The sequence below is a fragment of the Aquarana catesbeiana genome, linkage group LG06, assembly GCF_042186555.1.
Source record: "Aquarana catesbeiana isolate 2022-GZ linkage group LG06, ASM4218655v1, whole genome shotgun sequence".
NCBI lineage: Eukaryota > Metazoa > Chordata > Amphibia > Anura > Ranidae > Aquarana > Aquarana catesbeiana.
The window spans coordinates 302,713,439-302,736,859 of NC_133329.1; the positions used below are offsets into that span (position 1 = coordinate 302,713,439).

The window sequence follows — 23,421 nt, forward strand, 5'->3', positions numbered from 1 at the left end:
AAGCTTGTAGAATTCACCTCCGTGACATCCTTAAAATTCGCCCCTATTTAACAAATGAACCAACCAATCTCTACATTCACTCCCTTGTTATCTCTCGCCTTGACTATTGCAACTCCCTTCTCATTGGCCTGCCTCTCCATAGGCTATCCCCTCTTCAGTCTATCATGAATGCTGCTGCCAGACTTATCCACCTTACCAACCGCTCAGTGTCTGCCAACCCTCTCCTCCAATCTCTACACTGATTCCCAATCACCCAGCGAATTAAATTCAAAATACTAACCACAAACATACAAAGCCATTCACAACTCTGCCTCGAGCTAAATCACCAACCTTGTCTCCAAATATCACCCAACCCGTCCTCTCTGCTCAAGACCTCCTACTCTCAAGCTACCGTCTCCTCCTCCCATGCTCATCTCCAGAGCCTCTCCCATCCCTCTTGCTACCTTCAGGCGATCCCTGAAAACTCATCGCTTCAAAGGAAGCTTCTCAGGTCTCCAACTAATCTTTTACCACTTCCATCAGCTCATTCCCCACAGCTACAACCTTTTGTACCACCTGCCCCACCCTATTAGATTGTAAGCTCTTCTGAGCAGGGTCCTCCTAATCCACTTGTATTTTAATGTATTATAACTGTATTGTCTCCCTTTTATATTGTAAAGCGCTGTGTAAACCGTTGGTGCTATATAAATCCTGTATAATAATAATAATAATAATAATAATAATACTTAAAATACACAAAACTCACACCAATTAAGAGGGTCAAAGAAACAGTTCTGGAACCATGGGTACTGTAAGATATTTATGATGTAGCAACTATTAGACCTTGGAATAAGATAGCAGTTATATGTGTGTGCACTATAGATGCTTAAGGTTGCCGTTAGCCAGATAATCAGTTGATTCATGCAGTAACCATGGATGCATAAATGTATATAAATCAAATAGGGATACATGAAGATAGGTAAAGTACTTTCTAAAATGCAGTAACTGCATAGGTTAACATAATGGTTAAAGTTGAAGAGGCAACTGCATGATTTAGTACAGTCCTTGAAAAATAAGGAAATACATCAGTAGCTAATAACACAACCACAGTAGTGTACTGTCAGGGAGCAAAAAGGGTTTTTTTTGGTGCAGATGAAGGCTTTCTGATGCATATCCACACCCAAAAGTGACGTTTAAAGCTATAGAACATATATCATTCTATCACAGAGATCATATTAAGCCTAGGGCAGTTTAAATGTCAAAGTGCCATGTACATATATTATCCTATACCTGCAAATTAGATACAAGACAAAATATTCAACTTTGCCATGCAGCCCCAACATTGTTAGCAGCCATTATAGCCTAAAAAGGAGAATTAAGGACCTATTCACACTTGTCCATTTTTCTTGCAGTAAAGCACATGAATTTTACAGCATGAAAATGAATTTCAAGAAGTCCCTTTTTTTTCTCTGGTTGATTCACATCTGCGCACAGCAGAGGTTGTAAACCTCTGACATGAAAAATGAACAAAGCATCTACCTCTATAGCGTTTACTAACCTCAGTCCAAAGCACCTAATGTGGTTCCTATTTGCGCCCTCTTCCCCCTGCTATCTGCACAAGTCACTTGTGACAAGTAATATTGAAAAACACAGAATCCTGGGCGACAGCCTCACTCCCCCTCCAGCACACAAACTGATTGACAACCTCAGCTGTGCATGTTTCCCTAGGATAGTGTGTGTGTGTGTGGTTGTCATTTACCTCCACTCAGGTTACGGTCAGGTTCAGAGACCAATAGCTATAGCAGTACAGAGGGTCCCACCAACCAGCAGGATAGGTATGCAAGCAGGTCACCCTGGTGGATGAAGCTGGCTCACCCAAAATGCAGGGTCTAGGCATTAACCGTATTTCATCAGAGCTCCTGATAGTGGACATGGGTTTTGCTGCATGTTAATAACAGGTCCTGGTCCTCAGGATCGCCCAATCAAGAAGTGAGCAAGCCAGGGTCCAGTAGCAGATATAGCGGGTTGGGATCAAGAAGAAACGTAGTTTAGGAACAAGCAGTAAGAAAGATATGGACCGCAGCAGGAGCAACAAGAGCGAGATATTGGCTGGAAAGAGCACAATAATCTGGCAAACAGGAAGTGCAAAGTGGCTTTAATAGGAAGGAGGAGCAAAATGGTTCAAGTTCAAGAGAAACAAGACACAAGGCCAGGTTGTCGAAGGAATCAGGCAGGGAGCTATACAGCATCTCAGCAAGAAGAGAAACTGTCAGACAAAGCAGAGGTTGCAGGTTTAGATCCAGGTTCTGACACTTGGCTCTCTTCCCTATGCACTGCATTGTGTAACATCAGATACCTGGCCCCTGTTCGAGTTCAGAATTGTTGTGTAAAATCTGTGCTTCAGGAGGTTGTAGAGGAGAGAGGGCTGCAGATAAACAGGTACAACTTATGTAGGAATATCCGTTTTATCTCAGTGTATTACCTGAGGCTAATTACTTTACTGGTTATATGTAAAGCCTGGTACAAATGGTAAGTTTGTACCAGGAGGTCCTGAACCAACGTTGCAATTTCAGTACAGGGAAACCCCCCCCCCCCCCATTAGAACACACCAGTCAGCACTCACGCTTATTGGCTGAGAGCGCTGATCAGATGCCGATCAGATGCTGGTTTTCCAGCAAGCTTGTTCAACAGAAGCCAGCCATAAGATCAGGTTCTGTCAAACAAGGACATGTACACACGGGCCGAATGTCGGCCGGTATCTACTGTACCTGCTGAAATCAGACAATATTCGGCCCATGTACGGGGCTAGGGTTCATGAACAATTATTGTTTTTCTAAAGGCAATCTATAGGGTACATTTTTGCTCCGTAACGTAATAAATGTATTCCCTTATTAAGCAGCTTGGTTTGCCTGTGTCTCTTCTCAGTGGGATTCTTTCCCTTGCAATCCTTTTTACAGTTACATTTTTGCTCATTCTAACTGCATTACTATGGACTTTGCAACCCATGCACATAGATGTGAATGGGACCTTAAAGTAACACATACCAGTTTTACACCTATGTAGCAACCTCTAGTGTGTGCTAGACGTTAGTAAAGGGTGTGTTAGAATTTAGAGTAGGTAAAATATAGTTTGGCTCAGAGCCAAGTCTGAGCCATGGAATCTGGGTCAGGGCTGGGTGACTCATCCTGGCAACGCTCTGGTGTCTCCCCCTGGTCTGGAAGTTTAAAGAATCTTCTAGAATTAGTGGGTGGAGGTTAGGAGGAGCTGCCTTGAAAATGTATGGCCAATCCTCAGAGGTAGGCTAGCAGGAGGCTGAGACCACTCCATAAATAGACATGGACCATGCCAGCAGGACAGTTGGGTGGAAGATGGAGATGAAGTATTGAAGAGACTGTCGGTGGCCCTCAGGGGTACCCCCTAGTCTGGGGGGGGGGGGATGTCCTGCCTTGGGCCGGGGCTCAGGTGCTAGAAGGATCCAAGAGAGCAAGAGAGGACAGAGAGTAGCAACACTGTTGGGGACTAACAAAGGGGTGGCTGCCACATGTAGCCAGTCCCCCTGAAAGCAGCAGTGTGCTTAAGCTCTTCATTCCTTCACCGAGATCTCCTGAGAGTCAGCTGGGTGGGCAGGTGAAAAGTTAGTCAGGAGGACTGGTGTGACAGTTACCCTGGAGGGCTAGTGAAAGCTGCAGCCTGGTGGGTTGCCAGTGCCTGAAGAGGTGGTGCTGAGATCAGTGGCCACAGAGGAGAAGTTACAAGATGTTTCACTACATCTTTGCTACACAACAAGGGGCTTCAAGTTCCTGTCTGTAAAGGACTTTTGCTAAAATCCTACTGGGAGCCTGTCAGATTATTCTACAGTGATTCAGCTCAGTGCCAGGATAGGGTCATTCGGTGCCCAGGGCGAAGATGGTAAACCGCGATCCCACCACCCCCAATCACTGGGTGTAAATAGTCAGTGTCATTTCAAAACAAGAAAATACCAGTCCCTCCCTCCAACAGTGAGATCACTCCGCACACAGCAGGACAAATAGGCGGGGTTGGAGCCGCACCCCGGCCGGATGTACAACACAGACGGTACACACGTACAACATGTACAAAACGAGCTTTGGCTATACTTCTCCTTTAAATAACATAACATAGAAGTATGGGAATTTTTTCCCATAATCATACTTACCTAGGTGGATGCTGCATCTGTCCCCTGCCGGGGACAGAATTTTACCCAATTTTTTTTTAATCACTTTTTTTCAATTTAATTTTGTAATATTTATTGCATTTTTTTTATCAGCCCTATTGGTGGGCTTTGGTGAGATGTCAGGGTTTTTTGTTTGACCCCTGATATCTCCCCTTTGAGACAGAGAAAGAGACTGAGGACACAGATTCCCCAGTCCCTTTCTCAGCAGCTTCAGCACTGAAAAAAGAATGGACAGGAGACAGTAGCTCCTGTTTATTCACAAACTGAAGCAGAGTAACACATAGTTTACTCTGCTCAGTTATCAAAGGACACAGGAGTGATCACTCATTGTGTCCAATTCAGAAAATATTTACCGGCTCCTTAGGCCCCTTTCACACGATCAGACCGTTCAGGTCCGCCTGTCAGTTTTGACGGCGGACCTGAACGGGCGCTCCATGTTAGCCTATGGAGCGTCGGATGTCAGCGGAGACATGTCCGCTGACATCCGACCCCGTCCGATCCGCTAAAAGCAGACGTATGGCTCTACGTCCAGATCCGTCGCTGGCGGATCGGATCGGGTGAGATCTGACGAAAACGGACACGCTGTCCGTTTTCGTCCGATCCCTCCATAGGCGGCAGCGGCGCCTGACAAGCCCCTCCCCGCTCAGTGAGCAGAGAGGGACCTGTCATCCGCCGGCTCAGCGGAGATCAACGGACAGATCTCCCGCTGAGCCGGCGGACCGAGGCGGGCTCCGTAGAAACGGAGCCCGCCTCGTGTGAAAGGGGCCTTACTCCGCTCTCCATCCTGACACATACCCCACCCCACGGCCAGCCCCCCCCCCCCCCACACACACACACACACACACAGCCGGCGGGAGAAGAGAAGAGGGAGCCGGCTGCGGGGGGGAAAGGAGGAGGAGCACACAGCGGGTCGGAGGAACAGTACACATGGGCCCAGGGAACACGGGGGAGGAGGACATGGTGGACATTGGGGGTGATGATCAGTGCAGCCAGTGAAAGTTGCAAGCACCGATCTCCCTGTATGGCATTTTAGCTCACAGATGTGGGAGGGAGAGAAGGTGAAGCGGATGTCTGAAAAGCCACTCAGGGAGATTGGTACTTGCAACAGCCCCCCCCCCCCCACTTTGGGAGCCCATGTGCAGTGAACACCCTGCACACATGGATGATACGCTGCCGCTGACAGAGAAGGGGGGTGAAGGGTGCAGGAGGGTACAGTTGTGAAGCACATTGCCGGCACTTCACCTGCGCCCCCCTCACTGCAGCAAATTGTAGCACCCAGAGCATCCGCCCCTCCCCCTTGTACTAGCCCTGATTCAGTTGAAGCAAGCATGTGAAGGAGACTAACTAGGAAAATGTTCCTGAAGATTTGCTGAAGTCAAGTGGGCATCCCATAACCTCCCATCCCTATCAAAGTTATTAATCCTCTAATAAATAACAAAAACAGAGTCAAAGACTGGTTCTCTCATTTTGGGTGCTTGTGAAAATTCAGTGTGCCTGGCTGTGCAGGAGTGGGGGATCCAGGTTCATCAGCAGTCCCTACGGAGCGTGCTACACCTAAAAGGATCACTGAAATAAATCAACTGTGCATTAGAAAATATTCCTTACCACTATGCCACCTGGATTTCAAGCATGCCATATATATTTAAAAGTAGCAGAATCGTACTAAAAAAAAACTGGATGTCAAAACAGCTAAATCACAGTCATGAAAAATGTTCTCTGTCCCAGGGAGAAGCTTCTACAAAATCTACAGAATGTGTGCATTATATATTTTTTGTGCCTACACATAATTTACATGGATGTAGCCGTAAATATGAAAGCATTGAGTACACAAGATCTTGCTGGCAGCGAGATCCTGCGAAAAAAAAAAAAGTGCTCTCTATGCATTTAATATTTGCGCAATGTTGTTATTGCTCAAATATTACATTTTTTGGTTGTTAGGACGCAAGCAGCTTTTGCAGTCTAGTGTCCTCCATTGCCAAGATGAAGGTTGCTCATGTATCCCCATAGATTGTACATGCATACAGTTTGCATGCCAAATGTAATGTAAAATATAGTCCATAAACAGGATTTCAGACGCAGATTTTTTTTTTTAATGGATCTGAACATGGTTGATGAAAAAAAAAAAAAAAAAATTAAAACAAAAAACATACGGATTGCATCCGTGTTCTTAAGCCCCAAAATTAAATATTGTGATATACTGAGCCCCCTCCCAAAAAAATAGCTTTTTCATAGAAAGGGTTATCGTGTTTTTAAACCCGTGCTAGAATCATATCATGTGGCCTGTTTGATACAAACATTGCTCGGTGGAGTTCTTTAATCATTAATAAACTGTTCGTAGGGAAAAAGCAGATTCTCCAACCCTTTGCTTTCATTTTATGTACATTCATTAGTGTACAGTAACCTATACCAACATTACTTTCCAACAAGCAGAAGTTTACACTTGTAAATTACAAATCCCTTAATAAAACTGTCTGTTAGAGGATAAAGTATTCATCTGACAAATGTGGAAAGCTACCAGCATGCCGGGGAAGCTGAGCTGAAGCATTTGTGCTGGAATCACCTGGCTCTGTTATCTAATGCTTGCCTCCCAGGAGACACTCACGCCACCGTTTTTAGAAGACGAGGTGTTCAGTTCTCTGGAGGCAATCGTATAATTGTACGTTTTTGTTGAAATGCAGGTAAGGCCAGCTCTATTTAGATGATAGCTCTGGCTTGCACACAGCCTTTCACAAAGTGCATGGTCTTCTGGAGTAAGACAAAGCAGAGCAAAAGATTCACACATGCATATTAGTCCTCATTCACATTTTTTCAGTGTATTAGAAAAAGTCCTGCTTGCTGCATTTTCCAACAAGACACATTCAATGGGATGCATCAAAAACATGCAACATTAACATAATGCACTGCACCTAAAATGTACAGATGTGAATAGGGACCAGGTCTGTTCACACCTACATCCTAAATTAAGATTTCAGGTTGGTTACTCAGAATCTGTAGCTCATACATTGGAGTTTACTCCACGCCAGAAGCGTCTTTTCAGGGCTTTTTTTCCCAGTTTTATTTTAAAGCAAAAGTTTACAGACCACATGCGATCTCTGTGCGATACAAATTCAGCCATATACATTGTATGGCTAAATTCGCATTGCATTCGCACCAAAATGGTGCAGGAGCCTTTGTGGTTTGCACTGGAATCAGATCGAATGGGTGTTCACACCCATGCAATCCGATTCCTGCACCATCTGACAGTTTGAACTGCGATATGCGAAACGATAAGGGGGTGTCAGTAACCTTCTATTGACCCCCCCCTGCAGCGTTTCGCATAGGGCAGGGTGAACTGTCTGCGAGTCCTATGCGATGCGGGAACCGGCACTGGCGTCGCGCTGGTTCCCGCATCGTGCTAGTGTGACCCGGCACTCAATGCAACAAAACATAGAATTTCGCCTTGTGGCTCTCTTTGCAGCTTCACTGCTCAGGCCTTATGCCTTGGTCCACCAGACCGTCAAACACAGAGTCCCAGTGCTCGTGCACAAAACGCTGTACCTTTGTCAGCTTGACTGTTTCTCCTGCAGCTCCCAGCTGCTACAACCTCACAGTCTCGGGCCTTTCTCTGTCCTGACCTGAACAGTATGGTGCAATGTACACCTCACAGCTACCTTCACATACTGACCCTGTCAGGAGGGTGAGGCCACTGACCTCTAACATGAATGCAGTACACAACTGCATCACTAGTGTGCGTGCTTGCCAGAAAACCTGGTCCAGACCGCCATTTTAAAAAGTGGCACGTGCTCGACCTACCACACAGCCTATTGCAAATCATATCTATATGATTAGGTTATTATTGAAAAAATACATGTTTCTTTAATAAAGTACAAAACACAATTACTGTATATGCACACAACTTAAAGCAACCAATCACAAGTTATCATATTTTATCTCTCTATGGTAAGCCAAAACGATTGGTTACTATGGGACACTGCCAAAGCTTCCCCTAACTGGCTGAGTGAGAAAGGTGGGCTGATGTCACAGTCTGACTCAGCCAATCAGAGGAAGCTTTGTATTCACTGATCGAATAAAAATGGGCCTATGAATGTATGAGTGCCGCTCAGACCAACGCCATTTGGTTCTGGGTGTGAGACAGGAAGGTCTGGTCTCGCACCTTGAACAAAGTGCTGTATACTGTATATAGCAGAGGTCTCAAACTGGCGGCCCTCCAGCTGTTGCGAAACTACGTCCCATGAGGCATTGCAAGGCTGACAGTTACAAGCATGACTCCCACAGGCAGAGGCATGATGGGACTTGTAGTTTTGGAGGGCCGCCAGTTTGAGACCCCTGGTATATAGTGTCAGCTACATACAGCTTATACAGCACACCCAGGGGCTGCCCATGTTAATGAGGGAAATATTTTGTTCAGGCCAGCTTGTAATTATTATAATTTTTATTATTTAAATACATTCCTTACATTAGCCTGTCCCAGGAAATCAAACAGACAGACAGGTGCTGAGCTGCAAAGAGCCACATCAAACATAGCTTCCAGCTGTAGGTGGCCCCTTGCCACTGGCTTGGAACCAACAATATACTGGCTTAGTCATTGAACATTACTGCAGCCTTCCCCATCTCCTGCGAATTAGATGAAAGTGGTGCTGACCACAGCTAGACCGTTACTTGAGACTGTGGTGCATTTTATCGGACAGCCCTGGAACATTTGTCTTGCTGCAGAAGCTCTGGAGGCCTCATTAGAATTTCAGAAATTGAAACAGTGTAAAACTGTAAAACTTAATGCTTCCAGCAAAGTGGAGCCATCAATAGAATGGTATTGCCGCAGTAAAAATAATTATCCAGCACACTTTCAATTTAAGTATTTAAGGCACATGGAAATAATTACTTGACCAAAACCTAATGGAGCGATGAATATTTAAATTACATTTAACACTAAATCTGAATTCATGATTATTTCATGTAAAGCCAGCACATATGCTCCAATCGCTACAAAGAAAGTCAAATAAAAATACAGAAAAGGGAGATAAAAGAATATTTGAAAAAGAGAACTATTGTATCAAAAATTTCATTGCAAAGTAGCTGTATAGAGAGACGCAGATTTAAAAAGGGACGTCATACTCATTTTTTTTTTTTTAATATTAATTTGTCAGCTGTGGTGAAAATAAAATTATATTTTCAAAATTTATCCGAAAGGACAAGCATAAAATATATATATATATATATATATATATATATATATATATATATATATATATATATATATATATATATATATATATATATATATATATATATATATATATATATATATATATATATATATATATATATATATATATATAAAAATTTTATGCTTGTCCTTTCGGATAAATTTTGCATAAATGATCATGATTGGCTCTCGAAAGCTGTGTACTAACGATCAGATTATCGAAAGATCGCTTCGAAAGGGGTATTTTTTTTGTCCGATTTTCTCACTGTGTGTACTATACATAACAGGTATGGAATGTTTACATAAAAAAGGGATGCAGGACTGGATTTCCAATTAACAATATTTGTTTAAAAAATAAATAAATAAAATTAAAAAGGAAGAAAAAGATGGTGGGGTGTGTTGTCCTTCTATAAGGCTATAATTTGCCTTGCATGCAACAATCGGTAGCATCAAATAGAAGGCTCCTATGCCATCATTTAGTATATGACTGCACTAACAATGATCAAGCCATCCTCCAACATCTCATCACTTAAGAGTTGTATGGGTTTTCTTGTTTTTAAGATTCATACTTGCCTATGTGGATGCAACATCGGTCCGATGCCGCATCTGTCCCCCGGCGCCTCTAACACTGAGAACCGAGAGATCAAATGCCGCTGATTGCTCGGTTCTCACAGCTTCATAAGCAGAGCTGGTAACAATCAGCAGCTCTCTGCTCTGCCACCCCATGCTCACTGGAGCGCTGGGCTGTGGAGGGAGTGGGAGCAGCAGGATTGCTGAGAGCCTGACCCTGGTTCCGGTCCAGGCATGTGGGCGGAACCCAACTCCATTGTTGTGATCTTGACCAAGTCTGGACTGGCTCTGTGACGTCAGCCAACAGCAGGCTTCAGCCCACTGTCTGCTGAAAACAGGTCACAGGAGTGCAGAACAGACTGCACTCCTGTGACCCACAGGAGAAGTACAGCCAAATGAGCTTTACTTCTCCTTTAGTTTTGAAAGTCTTTTTAAACTGCACAGAAAAGAAAAAAAAAGTCATTTATTTATTACAGAACACAGAAAAAATAGTTTAATCAAGTGTACATAATGCCTACATACTGTGTCTAAATGTAAGACCTTCAAAATGTATTGCAGCTTCCTCCCCATTAAGCTTGAACAGAGAGGTAGGCATGAATATTTTCCTTAGACAATTCAGGAAACTGCTTCTGTGTAAATTCATAGTATATCAGTATTATTTCACCTCAAATGCTCTCTTTACTAAATGTATTTATTTTTTTTTTTGCCATCTGTGTCCCATTGGAGAGATTTCCCTTTACTTCCTGTCCCATAGCCAATACAAGAAGCAATAGAAAATCCCTCCAAAGTGAGGGAATCCCTGGTTGTCACCAGAACTACTGTTCCCATTGGTAGATTTCCCTTCTATTACTGTTCAAAGTGTGAATTCCTCCATGGCTGCACAAACAGCAATACAAACCAGACAGGTGTTCTAATCCTACCCTACTCTGTCTAAAACGAAAAAAAAAAAAAAAAAAAAAAAAAACCTGCCGCCTTTAGTTCTAGGTTTTGTATGGAATCAGGATTGAAAGTCATGGAGCACAAAGCTACCCGCTATGATAGGTCTGTGCCAAATTTATTGTGTGATACAATAATACAATAAACTATATTCTCCATATGCAAATACCCTTGGCTGGTTTATTCAATCATTCACATAACAGTGGAGAAACCCAAAGCATTTAACAAAATGTTTAATTCATGATAAAGTAGGGCAAGGTTGGCTCCTTTATCAGGTTCTCACTACAAGTCAGGCTCCGTTAAGAGATTTCCCCTCACCTGCTGCCCAAGCAACAGGTTTAACCACCAGGAAATGAGGGAAAATCTCCAAAAGCAACACAGGCAGATATAAAAATAAGAACAGCGCTTGTTTACGCGTCTGTGTGCATAGGCACATTACAATTAATGGGCTCTATTTTAGCTCAGTAAAAAAAAATATATATATATATATATATATATATATATATATATATATATATATATATATATATATATATATATATATATATATATATATATATATATATATATATATATAAAAAAGCTGTACTGAGCTTTTTGAAGCTGCTGTGTGCAAGAGGCTAAAGTATAACAAAAAAAAAAAAAAAAACACACACACACACACACACACACACACACACTATCCCGACACTAAAAATAGGCATTAGTAATTGGGATCGGCAAGTACATGAGAAAAAGTATTGGTACTCATACTTGGTCTTAAAAAACTGGTATCGGTGCATCCCTAACTTTCACTTTAAATAGTTCCCCATTTCCTTTACAAACTGATGTGGCCGCTGTTAGCACTGTATAACCGGTATATAAAACTTAAGCTACATATAGCATACAGTATGTGTTCTGCTAGTGGCACAGGGACTTCCCATCTGAATGGGAATGGGTCTGGGAACAAAAACAGATCCATTCACAAAAAGCCTTGTATTTTTTTATTAATGAATACAAGGCTTTCTCTGATTGGTTAAGGTGGAGAGGTGATGTAAATCTCCACCTTAGAGAAAGCCTTTTATTTACTGATGAAAATAAAAGGCTTCTTGTGAATGGCTGACCAGCGCTCAGCCCAAATCAATTTTGTTCCAGTAGCTGATGGGAAGTCCCTGTACCGCTACTGGAACACAGAGCCGTGTATTGTATGTAGCTGATGGGAAGTCCCTGTACCGCTACTGGAACACAGAGCCGTGTATTGTATGTAGCTGATGCTATAAACAGTTTATACAGCACTAAAAGCAGCTGCATCAGTTAGTAAAGGAAATGAAGAGAAAAAGTGATGGGGTAACGGGACCAAAAGATAAATACCAGATAATTCCAATGCTGCATCTAAAATTAGTACAAACTAATAAATCATGAAAAAATATAAATGAAGGGCACAATAGACAAATTATAATAAATACACGGGGTCAACCAATTAATAAAGTGCACAAGTAAATAATACATCAAAGATGTCCATGCCAAACATATGTGATCAAATCTTCTCGTGTATGCTCCTACACCTTAGTAAAGGAAATAGTTGACTGAAAGTTAATACGGAGATCGGCATATTTAAAGCCTCTGTGAGGCGCCATGGCTGTGGCAAAGTAAACTGACCTTAGCAGGCCAAGGAGGTAGGCAGATCAATCACCTGTATTACCGCCCCTTTGCCAACTATGTGTACCTAGCCTAAAGCAAGGTACACACTAGAAGTTGTTTTTTGTTCAAGCCAGCAGCCTGAAGGGGAAAAAAAAAAAAAAAAAAACAGGAGGAGGTTGCCGTATTAACTTTAAGTGGAACTTTAGGCTCAAGTTAGAGATGAGCGAACAGGCAGGAATTTTAATGCAGAAGAGACATGCTTTGTCTCTTCTGTATTAAAGCTACTTACCTGCCTGGTACAGAACACACTGATCAGCACTCGCAGCCATTGGCTGCCAGCACTTATTGGATGCTGGTTTACCCGCATGCACTTCCGACAGAAGACAGTCATATGACCAGCTTCTGTCGACAGGCTGCTGTACACACTGGCCACAGGTTGGCCAGTTTCCATTGAACCGGCTGATATTCAGCCCGCCTGTACGAGCCTTAAGGCTCCTTTCACTAAGGCTCTGTCTGAGATGAAACAGCTACAAACATCTCAAAATATCCATTTCCCGAAAAGAAACTACAGATTTATAAAAAACTTTAAAGAGTCCCTGTCTATAGAGAGACATTTAGAAAGTAATTCATTTGGACTTAAAATTAGAACTAATGGCAACCCCCCCCCCCATTTTGGATAGAGCAAGGGAGGCTTATAACCCCAGTCAAACCATCTATGTCCCATTGTGGAGATTTCCCTTCACTTCATGTCCCATAGCCAAACAGGAAGTGAGGGGAAATCCCTGTAAATCAAAGAAAATTCTTTGGGGACCCCCAGGTCAGCAGAACTAGTGTACCCATTGGAAGATTTCCCCTCGATTACTTTTCTGGGGACAAACCAAAATTTGGGTAATTTTTTTTACTTTCACTTTCAAGGAAAATGGTAAACAGGACAGATAGAGAGGCTGAATCTCCTTAACGGGGGGACAGGCAGGGGTTCTAATCCCTCTCCACACACAAAAAAAGAAAAACAAAAAAAACAAAAAAACAAAAAGAAAAAACACAAGTTTTGTCTTTCGTTATACTTTAAAGCTTTTCAGTGCACACATAAAAGGTTTAAAATGTCAGTCTATCTACAAATGATGTACCAATATTGGGTGGATGCCTGCCAGCTACATCACCCACTCACTTCTACAGTCTCTCAGGTATTTATACTGAGATTATATATAGTTTTTTTTTTTTGTTTTTTTTTTGTTTTTTTTTGTTATGGTGGTGTCTCACCCTTCCTGTTGGATTTTTCATCAGTTTTACCTTACAGAGAATGCAGCAGTGGTGAAGTCAAACTCACTTGCTTGGCTTTATAATAGCTGTGGCTAGGAGCAGAGCTGGAAAATCTGGTGGGACAATCTTAGACTGAGGTTCCCAAGAGCTACAAGCATCCGGTGGGTGATCCAAACCATGAGAGTTATCAGTTCCGGGACTACTGGGACTTTCGATCTGATAATCTATGCTTTGTGGGTATTTAAAATTACCAACGACGATTCTGAGCTGTTGAGTCAGCTGATACAAAATAACACACAGCACAACTCAAAGGCCTCTTGTAGACTTTTTTTTTTACAGCCTCTAAACATCGCTCTGTGTTAACCTATGTGCCCATGCACACATAGGAGTTTAGAGGCAGAAAAAAAAAAAAAAAAAAAAAACAACACACACACACATCATAACGTGTGCGTTCAGGAGAGGAGCTTTAAAAACAAAATAAATAAAAAATGATGTGATAGACCTAGCATTCTGGTCAATAGAATGTAATAATGCCAGACACGGAAACGCACATGTAAAAGCACAGCTTTTTACCACTGCTAACCTCCTGTAGGAGATAAAAGAGTTAACAGAATAGTGTGCATGAAGTCTAGTTAGCTAGTTTTGGGTCTATGGTGCATGCAAAGGACAGTCAAACAATCCACCAAAATGATTCTCTGACTATACAGCTATGGCACAGCAATAAAAGTGGACAAGATATGACATGTGCTTGCTAGAACACCATTTTAAAAGCCAAATACAATCATGTAATTGCTGGTCACACCTTGCCATTTTGAGAAAATCGCTATTCAATAATGATCAATAACTTCAAGCAAAATCATGGCGGAAGCTGCAGATAATCACAGTATAGGTCACTGAGTGCACCAAGAGAGCACCAAGTTAGGAAAGCTTTTGCCCATTCAAGCGCAAACATCTTATGTTGGTACGCATCAATTAACTTAATCTCTATGGCTGAATTTTCTGATTGATAGGGGTCTGCGAAATAGGAACACACTTTTTTTGCACATTAGTAGTTCTCTGCTGCAAGGTTAAAGTGGTTGTAAACTTCAATCTTTGACTTGTACCTATAGGCAAGTCTATAATAAGGCTTACCTATAGGTACTGTAAATATCTCCTAAACCTGCACAGTTTAGGAGATATTTACTATATATGCAGCTGATGACATAAATTGGCGCATGTGCTCTGAAGGAACGGTCGCAGGGCCATTCCTCCAGCATCCTGTGCTGTAAACGGCGGCTCCCCCATGCATGCGTGGGAGTGACGTCATTGCTGCTCCAGCCAATCACACAGCCGGAGTCCGCAGACCCAGGAGGAAGATAGGTGAAGATGGAAGCGACCACCAGCGATGACAGCACATCGCTAGAAGGCTTCATTTTCAGGTAAGTTTCACATAATGTGCAAGTAAGGGATGCATACTAGCACATTACGGCTTTACCTTGCAGGTCAGAAAAAATAAAATTTAAAAAAAAAAAAAAAGGAACCCAGCGTTTTAAAATTGCTTTAACATTTTCACATCATATTGTGGTCACAAACGGATTTAAAGTGTTTGTTAACCAACAGGGTACAATTTACATTATCCTCTTGGTTGATGAATCCAATGTCCCCCTGTGACTGTGCTTTATGAAAAAATGCATCTATATACCTTATTTACAGAGAGCAGATCGGCAATCACGTGACCCACTGTCTTTCTCCTCTCTCGCATGACAGCTGCAGCAGGCAGGGCCGAGGATCCCCTGCTGACGTCATGCAGGAGAGGAGGAAGGAAGGAGTAGAGGAGGAGAGAGGCGGCCCTGCTTGCTGCAGCTGTCATGCGAAAGAGGAGAAGGACGGCGGGTCACGTGATCGCCAATCTGCGCTCTGTAAACAAGGTATATAGCTGAATTTTTTTTTTATGAAGCACAGTCACAGGGGGACAATAGATTCATCAAACAAGAGGATAATGAATGAATTGCATCTTACGATTAGCCGTTTTAGCTCCACCTGTAATGGCTCTATGCAATAAACCAGTGGTTTCCAAACTGCAGCCCTTTGCTTGCCTCTATCCGGCCCTTGGGACACCATTCCTCCAAATGACACCAATGATAAGCCACCATTCCTCCCACTGACACCATTAATGGTGCACCATTCCGTGCTAAGACCAATGATGGGGCACTATTCTTCCTGCTAAGACCAATGATGGGGCACTATACCTCCTGCTAAGACTATTGATGGGGCACCATTCCTCCTGCTAAGACTATTGATGGGGCACCATTCCTCCTGCTAAGACTATTGATGGGGCACCATTCCTCCTGCTAAGACTAACGATGGGGCACCAGTCCTCCTGCTAAGACTAACGATGGGGCACCAGTCCTCCTGCTAAAACCTATAATGGGGCAGGGTTTACGGCCACTGATGCCGGGACATTTTCTACTCACACTGGCCACAGTCCACCCCTCTAAAGCCTGAAGGACAGCAAAGTGGCCTTTTGTTTAAAAAGTTTGCAATAGACACTAAACAGACCCCTCAATTTCAACCAATAAAAAAAGCAGTGTGCTTATTAGCAAAATCTATGCGATAATTTTTGGTGGCTTGTCAATTTAGCACATCTGTGTAAAACAACATTTACTAACAAGGGGTAAAGCCATAAAAAGTATGTTGCTTGTTAAAACCAACAAAATAACAATTGGTAATGAAAATGCGGCACACGTTATACTTTTCTGAATATATATTTTACAATTGTTGCAAAGAAAAGCCATGACTTACTGCTTGCCATGTGATTCGGGGAGGAATGTTGTCCATTAGGTGTGCAGGAGGTCAGGTCTATGGCCATGTTGGAGTGGTCCCTCTCGGGCACAAGCTCATTATCACCTGGAAAAAGCAAAGACAACCATCAGAATGTATCTGCCTTTAGGGAAAGAGCCTATCGGACAAGAGGAATGCAAAATGAACAAAAACTGAACGGAGCTTCATGCAGTTTTAAAGCAGTGTTAAACCCAATACCAAACATGTATTATATTGCAGCTTAGCAATCATTGAATGTGATGGTGGTGTCAGTATTTCTTATCTTAAACTTTATACCCCCCTTTTATTTTCACCTGGTGATACAGCCAGTAGTGCACAACCTGTATTAGGGCGCCTGCACTCTAAAAAGAAAGAGCAACAGAGACACCTTTGAACAGCTGCATATTGTCAATCGGGGGGGGGGGGGGGGGGTAGTGTTCAATGTACTAGCAGGTTTAGATACGCTAACAAAACTGAAGACAAATTCCATTTTAAGCAGTTACAGCAACAGTTTTGTTCCTTTTGGATAAAGGTTACATAAATGAATAAAAGCCAGTTCGGATTTACCATTACATCTCCATTTTATTTCCTGCTGGGTTCAACCTTTATTCTATATAAAATATGAGGGCTTCAAGCTGACACAAGTGGACAAAGAAAATATTATTAAAATTAAAAGCACATGTTTTCTGTAGCGGTTTATAAAATGTGTTAGCTGGAGTTTGATGTCAATTGGTTAATGTATCTAAATCTGCTAGTACATCTAACACTCTCCTCCCACCTGGCTGACAATGCTGCTGTCCAAAAGGTGTCTTTGTGCTCCTTAATCCACAGTGGGGACACTAAAACAGGAGGTGTGTTACAGGCCAGATCACCAAGGGAAAAAGCCCCCCCCCCAAAAAAAAAAAAAAAATAGATAACTAATACAGACATCACATCTAATTGGTAAGCTGCAATATATTACATTTTTGGTTAGTACTGCTTTAAGTGTAAAGATAAACATTGCAGCTCTCAAGTGTAAAACCCCATTCCCGATGTCAAATCAAGCATCCAGTTACCACTGTGGCTGAGCATATGTTGGTGTGCAATAATTATTATATTTATCTTTTTTTTTTTTTTTCTCCTCCATGCAAATGATTACTTTTGGGCATTATAAAGATGACATGTTTTATGGTTATGTGAATATTATACATAATTGGATGCCTCATAAATGACACATACATAGGGGATAGGGATTTACACTTGAGCGCTGCACTTTATTTTTTGCACCTAAATCATAACATCCAGGGGGATATTTGAGTGTCCAGCAGCTTGAGGAGGTTTTTCATCCAAGTTTTCATGCCAAGTGCAGGGAAACCATGACCGTTTTTCCCTTTGATATTTGTTTTTTGGCCCAGAAGTGTATAGTTGGGAGTATCAGTTTGAAAAGCAATGTACTCTAGTAAGCTCACATAACTTGTCCCCAGTCTCTCGCTATATTCTACTTTACATCTTCAGTTTCCAATCACACCACCGCATGTCCATACTCTCCATCATTTTCCCACTATGTCTGCAGTCTGACAGATATCCCCATTATTATCATACAGGATTTATAGAACACCAACAGATTGCACAGCACTTTACAAAATACAGCAAGACAGGACAGTTACAAGACAAGAGGGCAAGGAGGGCCCTGGTCATGAGAGCTTACAATTTCAATTAGATATACGGTATGCTGGGGGTGATTTAGTAAAAGGAGATGTGCATGCTCACTTTTAAAGTGACATTTGACTTAGCTTAATGAATAAGATGAAACTAAACTGAAAACGCACTTTGTAAAGGATATCCAAGGCAAAGGGGAAAAAAACAAAAAAAACAAAAAAAAAAAACAAACAAAACAAACAAAAACAAACAAAAAAAAAACAAAAAAACAAACAATGCAGGATATTTGCAGGCACACAAATGTTATGGATTGGAAGTCAGAACAACTTCAGCTAATTCACTAAGCTCAGTGAATTCTCCCTCTTTAAAGTAATAAGGTAAAGTTGTGCCAACCTAAATTATTTGATCATGCAAGTTTAAAAATCGTGTTTAAAGGTTTTTCTTACAGATGATTGGGTATTCTTTACAAAGATAAACATTTACCTTGTAAGTTATCAACCACTTCTAGATAGACCCTTTGGTAAATGGGTTTATTTGCAAAGATGGGGGGGGGGCTTTGCCCATTTTATTTTCTTTCTACTGTACTTGAAGCATTGTTTTTACAATGAGAATACCAGACGAGTGATCGTCTATTTTTATTTTTTCTTTGCATGCTAGTCGCATATCCAAAATGAAGAGCTTACTAGAGTTACAAAAATTTTTATACAATGGAATACAACTGATGTAATGTGTTGTATTATAATGTATTCTTTATTTTTCAAGCATGCACGGTCTTGGTTTTCCTATTTTTTTTTTTTTCAGATGAATACTGTACTGATTAAAATAAAAATCATTAGTTTTGGTATCGTACAAGAAAAAATTTTCGTGTTTGTTCCTTCGGATAATTTCACATGAACTATTGGCTTTCAAAAGCTGTGTACCAATGATCAGATTATCGTACAAATCGCTTTGAAAGCGGTATTTTTCATCCAATTTTCTGATCTTCTGTACTAGACATAAACTATTCATTTTCTACCCTGTTTCCCTGAAAATAAGACCTAGCGTGATTGTCGGTGATGGCTGCAATATAAGCCCTACCCCCCAAATAAGCCCTACCCTGTTTCCCCGAAAATAAGCCCTACCCTGAAAATAAGACCTACAAGGACTTTAACTAGAGCTTATTTGGGGGGTAGGGCTTATATTGCAGCCATCACCGACAATCACGCTAGGTCTTATTTTCTGGGAAACAGGTTATATACTGTATGAGCACTGCAAAGAAGTCAGGTTGTAAAGCATTATGGGGGGGGGGTCAAACATGATGATGTTTTCAGATGTCAAATAACTTCCATCAAACCTAACCCTTCCCTTAGCTATCCTTTGTTGCATGGCCTTGGTAGCCAGCAAGCAGGAGTATGGAAGCAACCAGGTATTATAGTAGGCCCTAGACTGGAGTTCTAAAATGTGTAAAATCATTTACTTATTTATGGCTACCTACTCTACCTTCCACACTTGTTCCTTAAGTAGAGGGGCAAAATTGGGCAACTTGAAGCCATTCACTAAAAATGTAAAGTTTAAACATGCTGAAACCTGTAGCCTCTTTGAGGCAACAGTCCTACAGGTTGTCCAATATAATAAAGAAATGAATAAGAAAATATTTTTTACATAAAACAAAATATAACACCCACTGATAACTTCTAGTGATGTGGCACAATGGGGAGCAATAGTTTAACACACAATAGTCAACATCAATATCTTGGTTTTCACCTAGATGTGGAACCTCTTTTTGTGGTGTCTTTGGGTAGTATAGTAGCCAACAGCGTTTACTAAGTACTCTGTTCTAGGACATATGAGTAAACAGTGAGAAGAGGACCTCAGCAATCTTTGCACAGAGATAAATCTCCATGATGCCTTCCAAAAACAAACTCCTGAGGAATATCAGGTCTGCAACAGGATCCCTCTCCTCCTCACAGAATGTTTTCTCCCAGAGTCTTAACATGTTCTTTCCTGTGGATGCAATTCCCAGCTAGAAGGGCATTCCATCGCTTAGGGATTTTTATGACTTCTCTCAGTTAAGAATTATTATCTGTAAGAACTTTTAAAGCAACCAGCTTAAAATTTAGAGAAAAACCAACACAACTATGCTGTATACATTCTTGTGGTGATTCATCAGTAATTAAAATAAATATATATATATATATATATATAAAAAAATGGTGACATCTCTTCTAAAGAAAACAATGTAAGAAGGTCTGCCAGTGAAAACCTTGCTGGACATGATAATAACAATTTTAAATGTTCAAAAGGACAACTGTACAGAATAAATATGGGAGGTTGAAATTTCTAGTTGCTAGGCTGTCACGCAGAACTTATAAACTTGCAAGTGTACTCAGATGAAGGAAAATTTCCAGCAAGATTGATAACTCTGGTGAGGCGGCTTCCACAAAAAGCAAGGTTTCCATCAATCTGCACCTGACAGTGGCTCAAACCATAAAAAAAAAAAAAAAAACAAACAGAAAATAGAGCCAAACTGGATGAAAGCCTAATATAATTGAATAATTGTAATGGTTAGTAAAATAAGGCATTAAAAAAAAAAAAAAAAGCCAACGCATTTGGGGGGGGGGGGACAACATCATTCCCCCTTAGTCAAAGCTACAAGGATAAATACTGATGAAAAATTATGTCTAAACACATGCACGTGTCTAAATGAAGAGTAGACATAATTTCTCATCATTAGGACTATGTTGTATCTTTTTTTCTTTTGCTTTGCCAATGCCTTGGCTGTTATAGTATATGACTTATTTACCACTAATTACATTTATTTTGGACTCAGCATTGGCTTCAATATTATCTGATGCACAGAGGTGGAATAAGGATGATGATCAAGAGTTCTGACCATTCCTACTCACAGGTCCTATTTTTTGGTTTTGGATAGAGTGGTGAAGAGTTAATCCTATAAGGTTTTACTGCCATATAAGAGAATCCTTCAATTCCTGTCTGGTACAAAGTTTGTCCTCTGAACAGGAAATGGTAACATCACACAAATGGGAAGTAAAAATGTTAAGTAGGGGAATGCTAGGACCTCGGTCAGCTTTCGATTGTCCGTTTCCCTGTTGCAGATTTTCCCTCGCCTCCTGGCTAGCAAAAGTTTATCATCAGACCAGAAAATGAGGGGCTATCTCCCTAACAGAGTCTGGAATAGCAATAAAGTCTGACAGAGGTTCCAGTCTTTCCTCACTCTGTCCCAAACTAAAAAGAAAAGTTTTGGGTATAGATGAGTTTTGAAAACAGAATTAAACCCAGCTAAAAAAAAAAGAAAAAAAAAAAGCAAGGAGAGAAAACAAACATGGCAATAAGGTAAATGGAGGATTCCTCCCTTCTACACCCCCCCCCCATTCCAGGACACTGTATTCTGATAGCAGCACCCACAGGTGTCAAAATGCACTGATCAGCGGCTACATCTGCTGACCAAAATAAAAAAAAAAAAATTAAAATGATCAACTTCTGTCAAAATTATTAGGATGGTTTCTGCTAAACCAGCCAAATTACAATACGTTTATGGCCAGCTTTAAGGTATTTCAACTCCACTGGAGGAGCAATGGAGACACCTTTGGACAGTAGCATTGTCATTCTAAGGAGACGGTAGGCAGCAACAGAATTGGATGTACTTGACTCATATGATCATCACAGGATTCATTTGAAAAGATGTACTTCTATGGGTAGTTTGTGCCCTCTGCATACAGTAGGTGTCCAGTTCTAACTGATCTTGGAGGAAGAACCAAATTATAGAGGATGGATTTTGCCAGGGAATCGATATTGTGCCACCAAGAAAACAAAAAAACAACACCTGGCTTCTGTTCCTGAACATTTATACTCAGCCAATACAAAAGTCCATGTTTATCCCACTGTTGCTAAACAAGATCCAGTACATATGGTACCAGCAGACCCTGCCTGAAAGGGCCTCTAAGGGGCGATAGCTGTTGGATGAGTTCTTGAACCCACGTAATCATAACTGCAACCCCCCTGATAAGTTGATATCGAGACCATCTGCAGCCAACCTCCAACAACCCCTCTCCAAAAGTGAAGCAAGGACAGTCATCTGGGTCATCATTACTGTATGGGATGCGTTTGGCTAACAGATGCCCAAAAATGGTCAGGTTGTGCTTACATGTCCAATTGACTTTTTGTGTTTATAGTCTGTTTTAAAAAGTATACCAGTTCTTTCAAAGTACTAACGATAATTTATCTCATTTGTTTTGTAAAAGAATTAGTATATACTTTTAGACTATCAAAACCGTATATTGAATTTAATTTGACATGCAGGAATAGCCCTTTATGTGTCAAGTGTTAAATGCCACGGGAGTTCTATCTTGCACTTTGCTAGCCCACATCTATATTCTACTGTGTCAAGTGATATAAAGCCAGTTAGCACCTAGGATTAGATATATGTGGAACAGCACTGCAGTACATAGTAAGTGATAAATTAACCATAGCTTGGCCTGTCTAATGTAAGCTCAATCACCAAGACCATGATACAATGCATGCCTAATTCAAAGAGCACAAAAAATAAATAGTCCTATCCACTGTAGGCAATAGCCATTAACCCTCCAGAAAAAAAAAAAACACCAAGTTTAAGGTAAGGAGGGTGAAATACTGTACCTTAGACAATACCTACTGTACCTTGGACAACACATTCTACTGCAGTTATTCTTAACCTGAGTTCCAGCTGCATGAACCCAAAGCTATCTATAAGGGTGGCATTGTGACCATCACTAAAACAGGGAAATTCTTCATACTGGCCTCCAATAAACTGTTTTTTGAAAGGGTTCCCCCTAGAAAGGATAATTACTTTAAGGGCTCCTCTGCAGTAAAATGGTAGAGCAAGACTGCTTAAAAAAAAAAGAAGAAGAAGAAGATGGTAAAAAGGTCCAGCTATTTTCAAATGGATTCAACCAGCTTCCAAAAAATAAAGGAACAGATTAGGGCAACCTACCACAATCAGTTTCCATTAAAAACATGAAACTGCTGATGGTAAAGATCAAAGTGCAATGAAAACCTGATTAAAAATCACTGAAGATTAGCATTTGTATAGCCAACATTAGAAATGTCCATATTACGGTATAATGGGTAATGTAAAATAACGGTTTACTCATGTATCCCGCACAGTACCTTGGTCTACTTTGAGATCCACATATGACCATTATTTAACGATGGATGTTCCTAGATGTGCAATTTGATCGCATTACCA

General features: G+C 41.2%; 1 protein-coding gene across 11 annotated transcripts in view; it reads right to left on the reverse strand.

Annotated features, from left to right (window-relative positions):
- Nucleotides 1–23,421, reverse strand: part of IKZF2 (IKAROS family zinc finger 2) — a 138,068-nt gene that overhangs the window by 92,652 nt on the left and 21,995 nt on the right. For all 11 annotated transcript variants that reach the window (XM_073633566.1, XM_073633567.1, XM_073633561.1 and 8 more), the window contains one exon: nucleotides 16,542–16,646. In XM_073633566.1, the coding sequence (XP_073489667.1) occupies nucleotides 16,542–16,646 (105 nt within the window). The remainder of the gene's footprint in view (nucleotides 1–16,541; nucleotides 16,647–23,421) is intronic.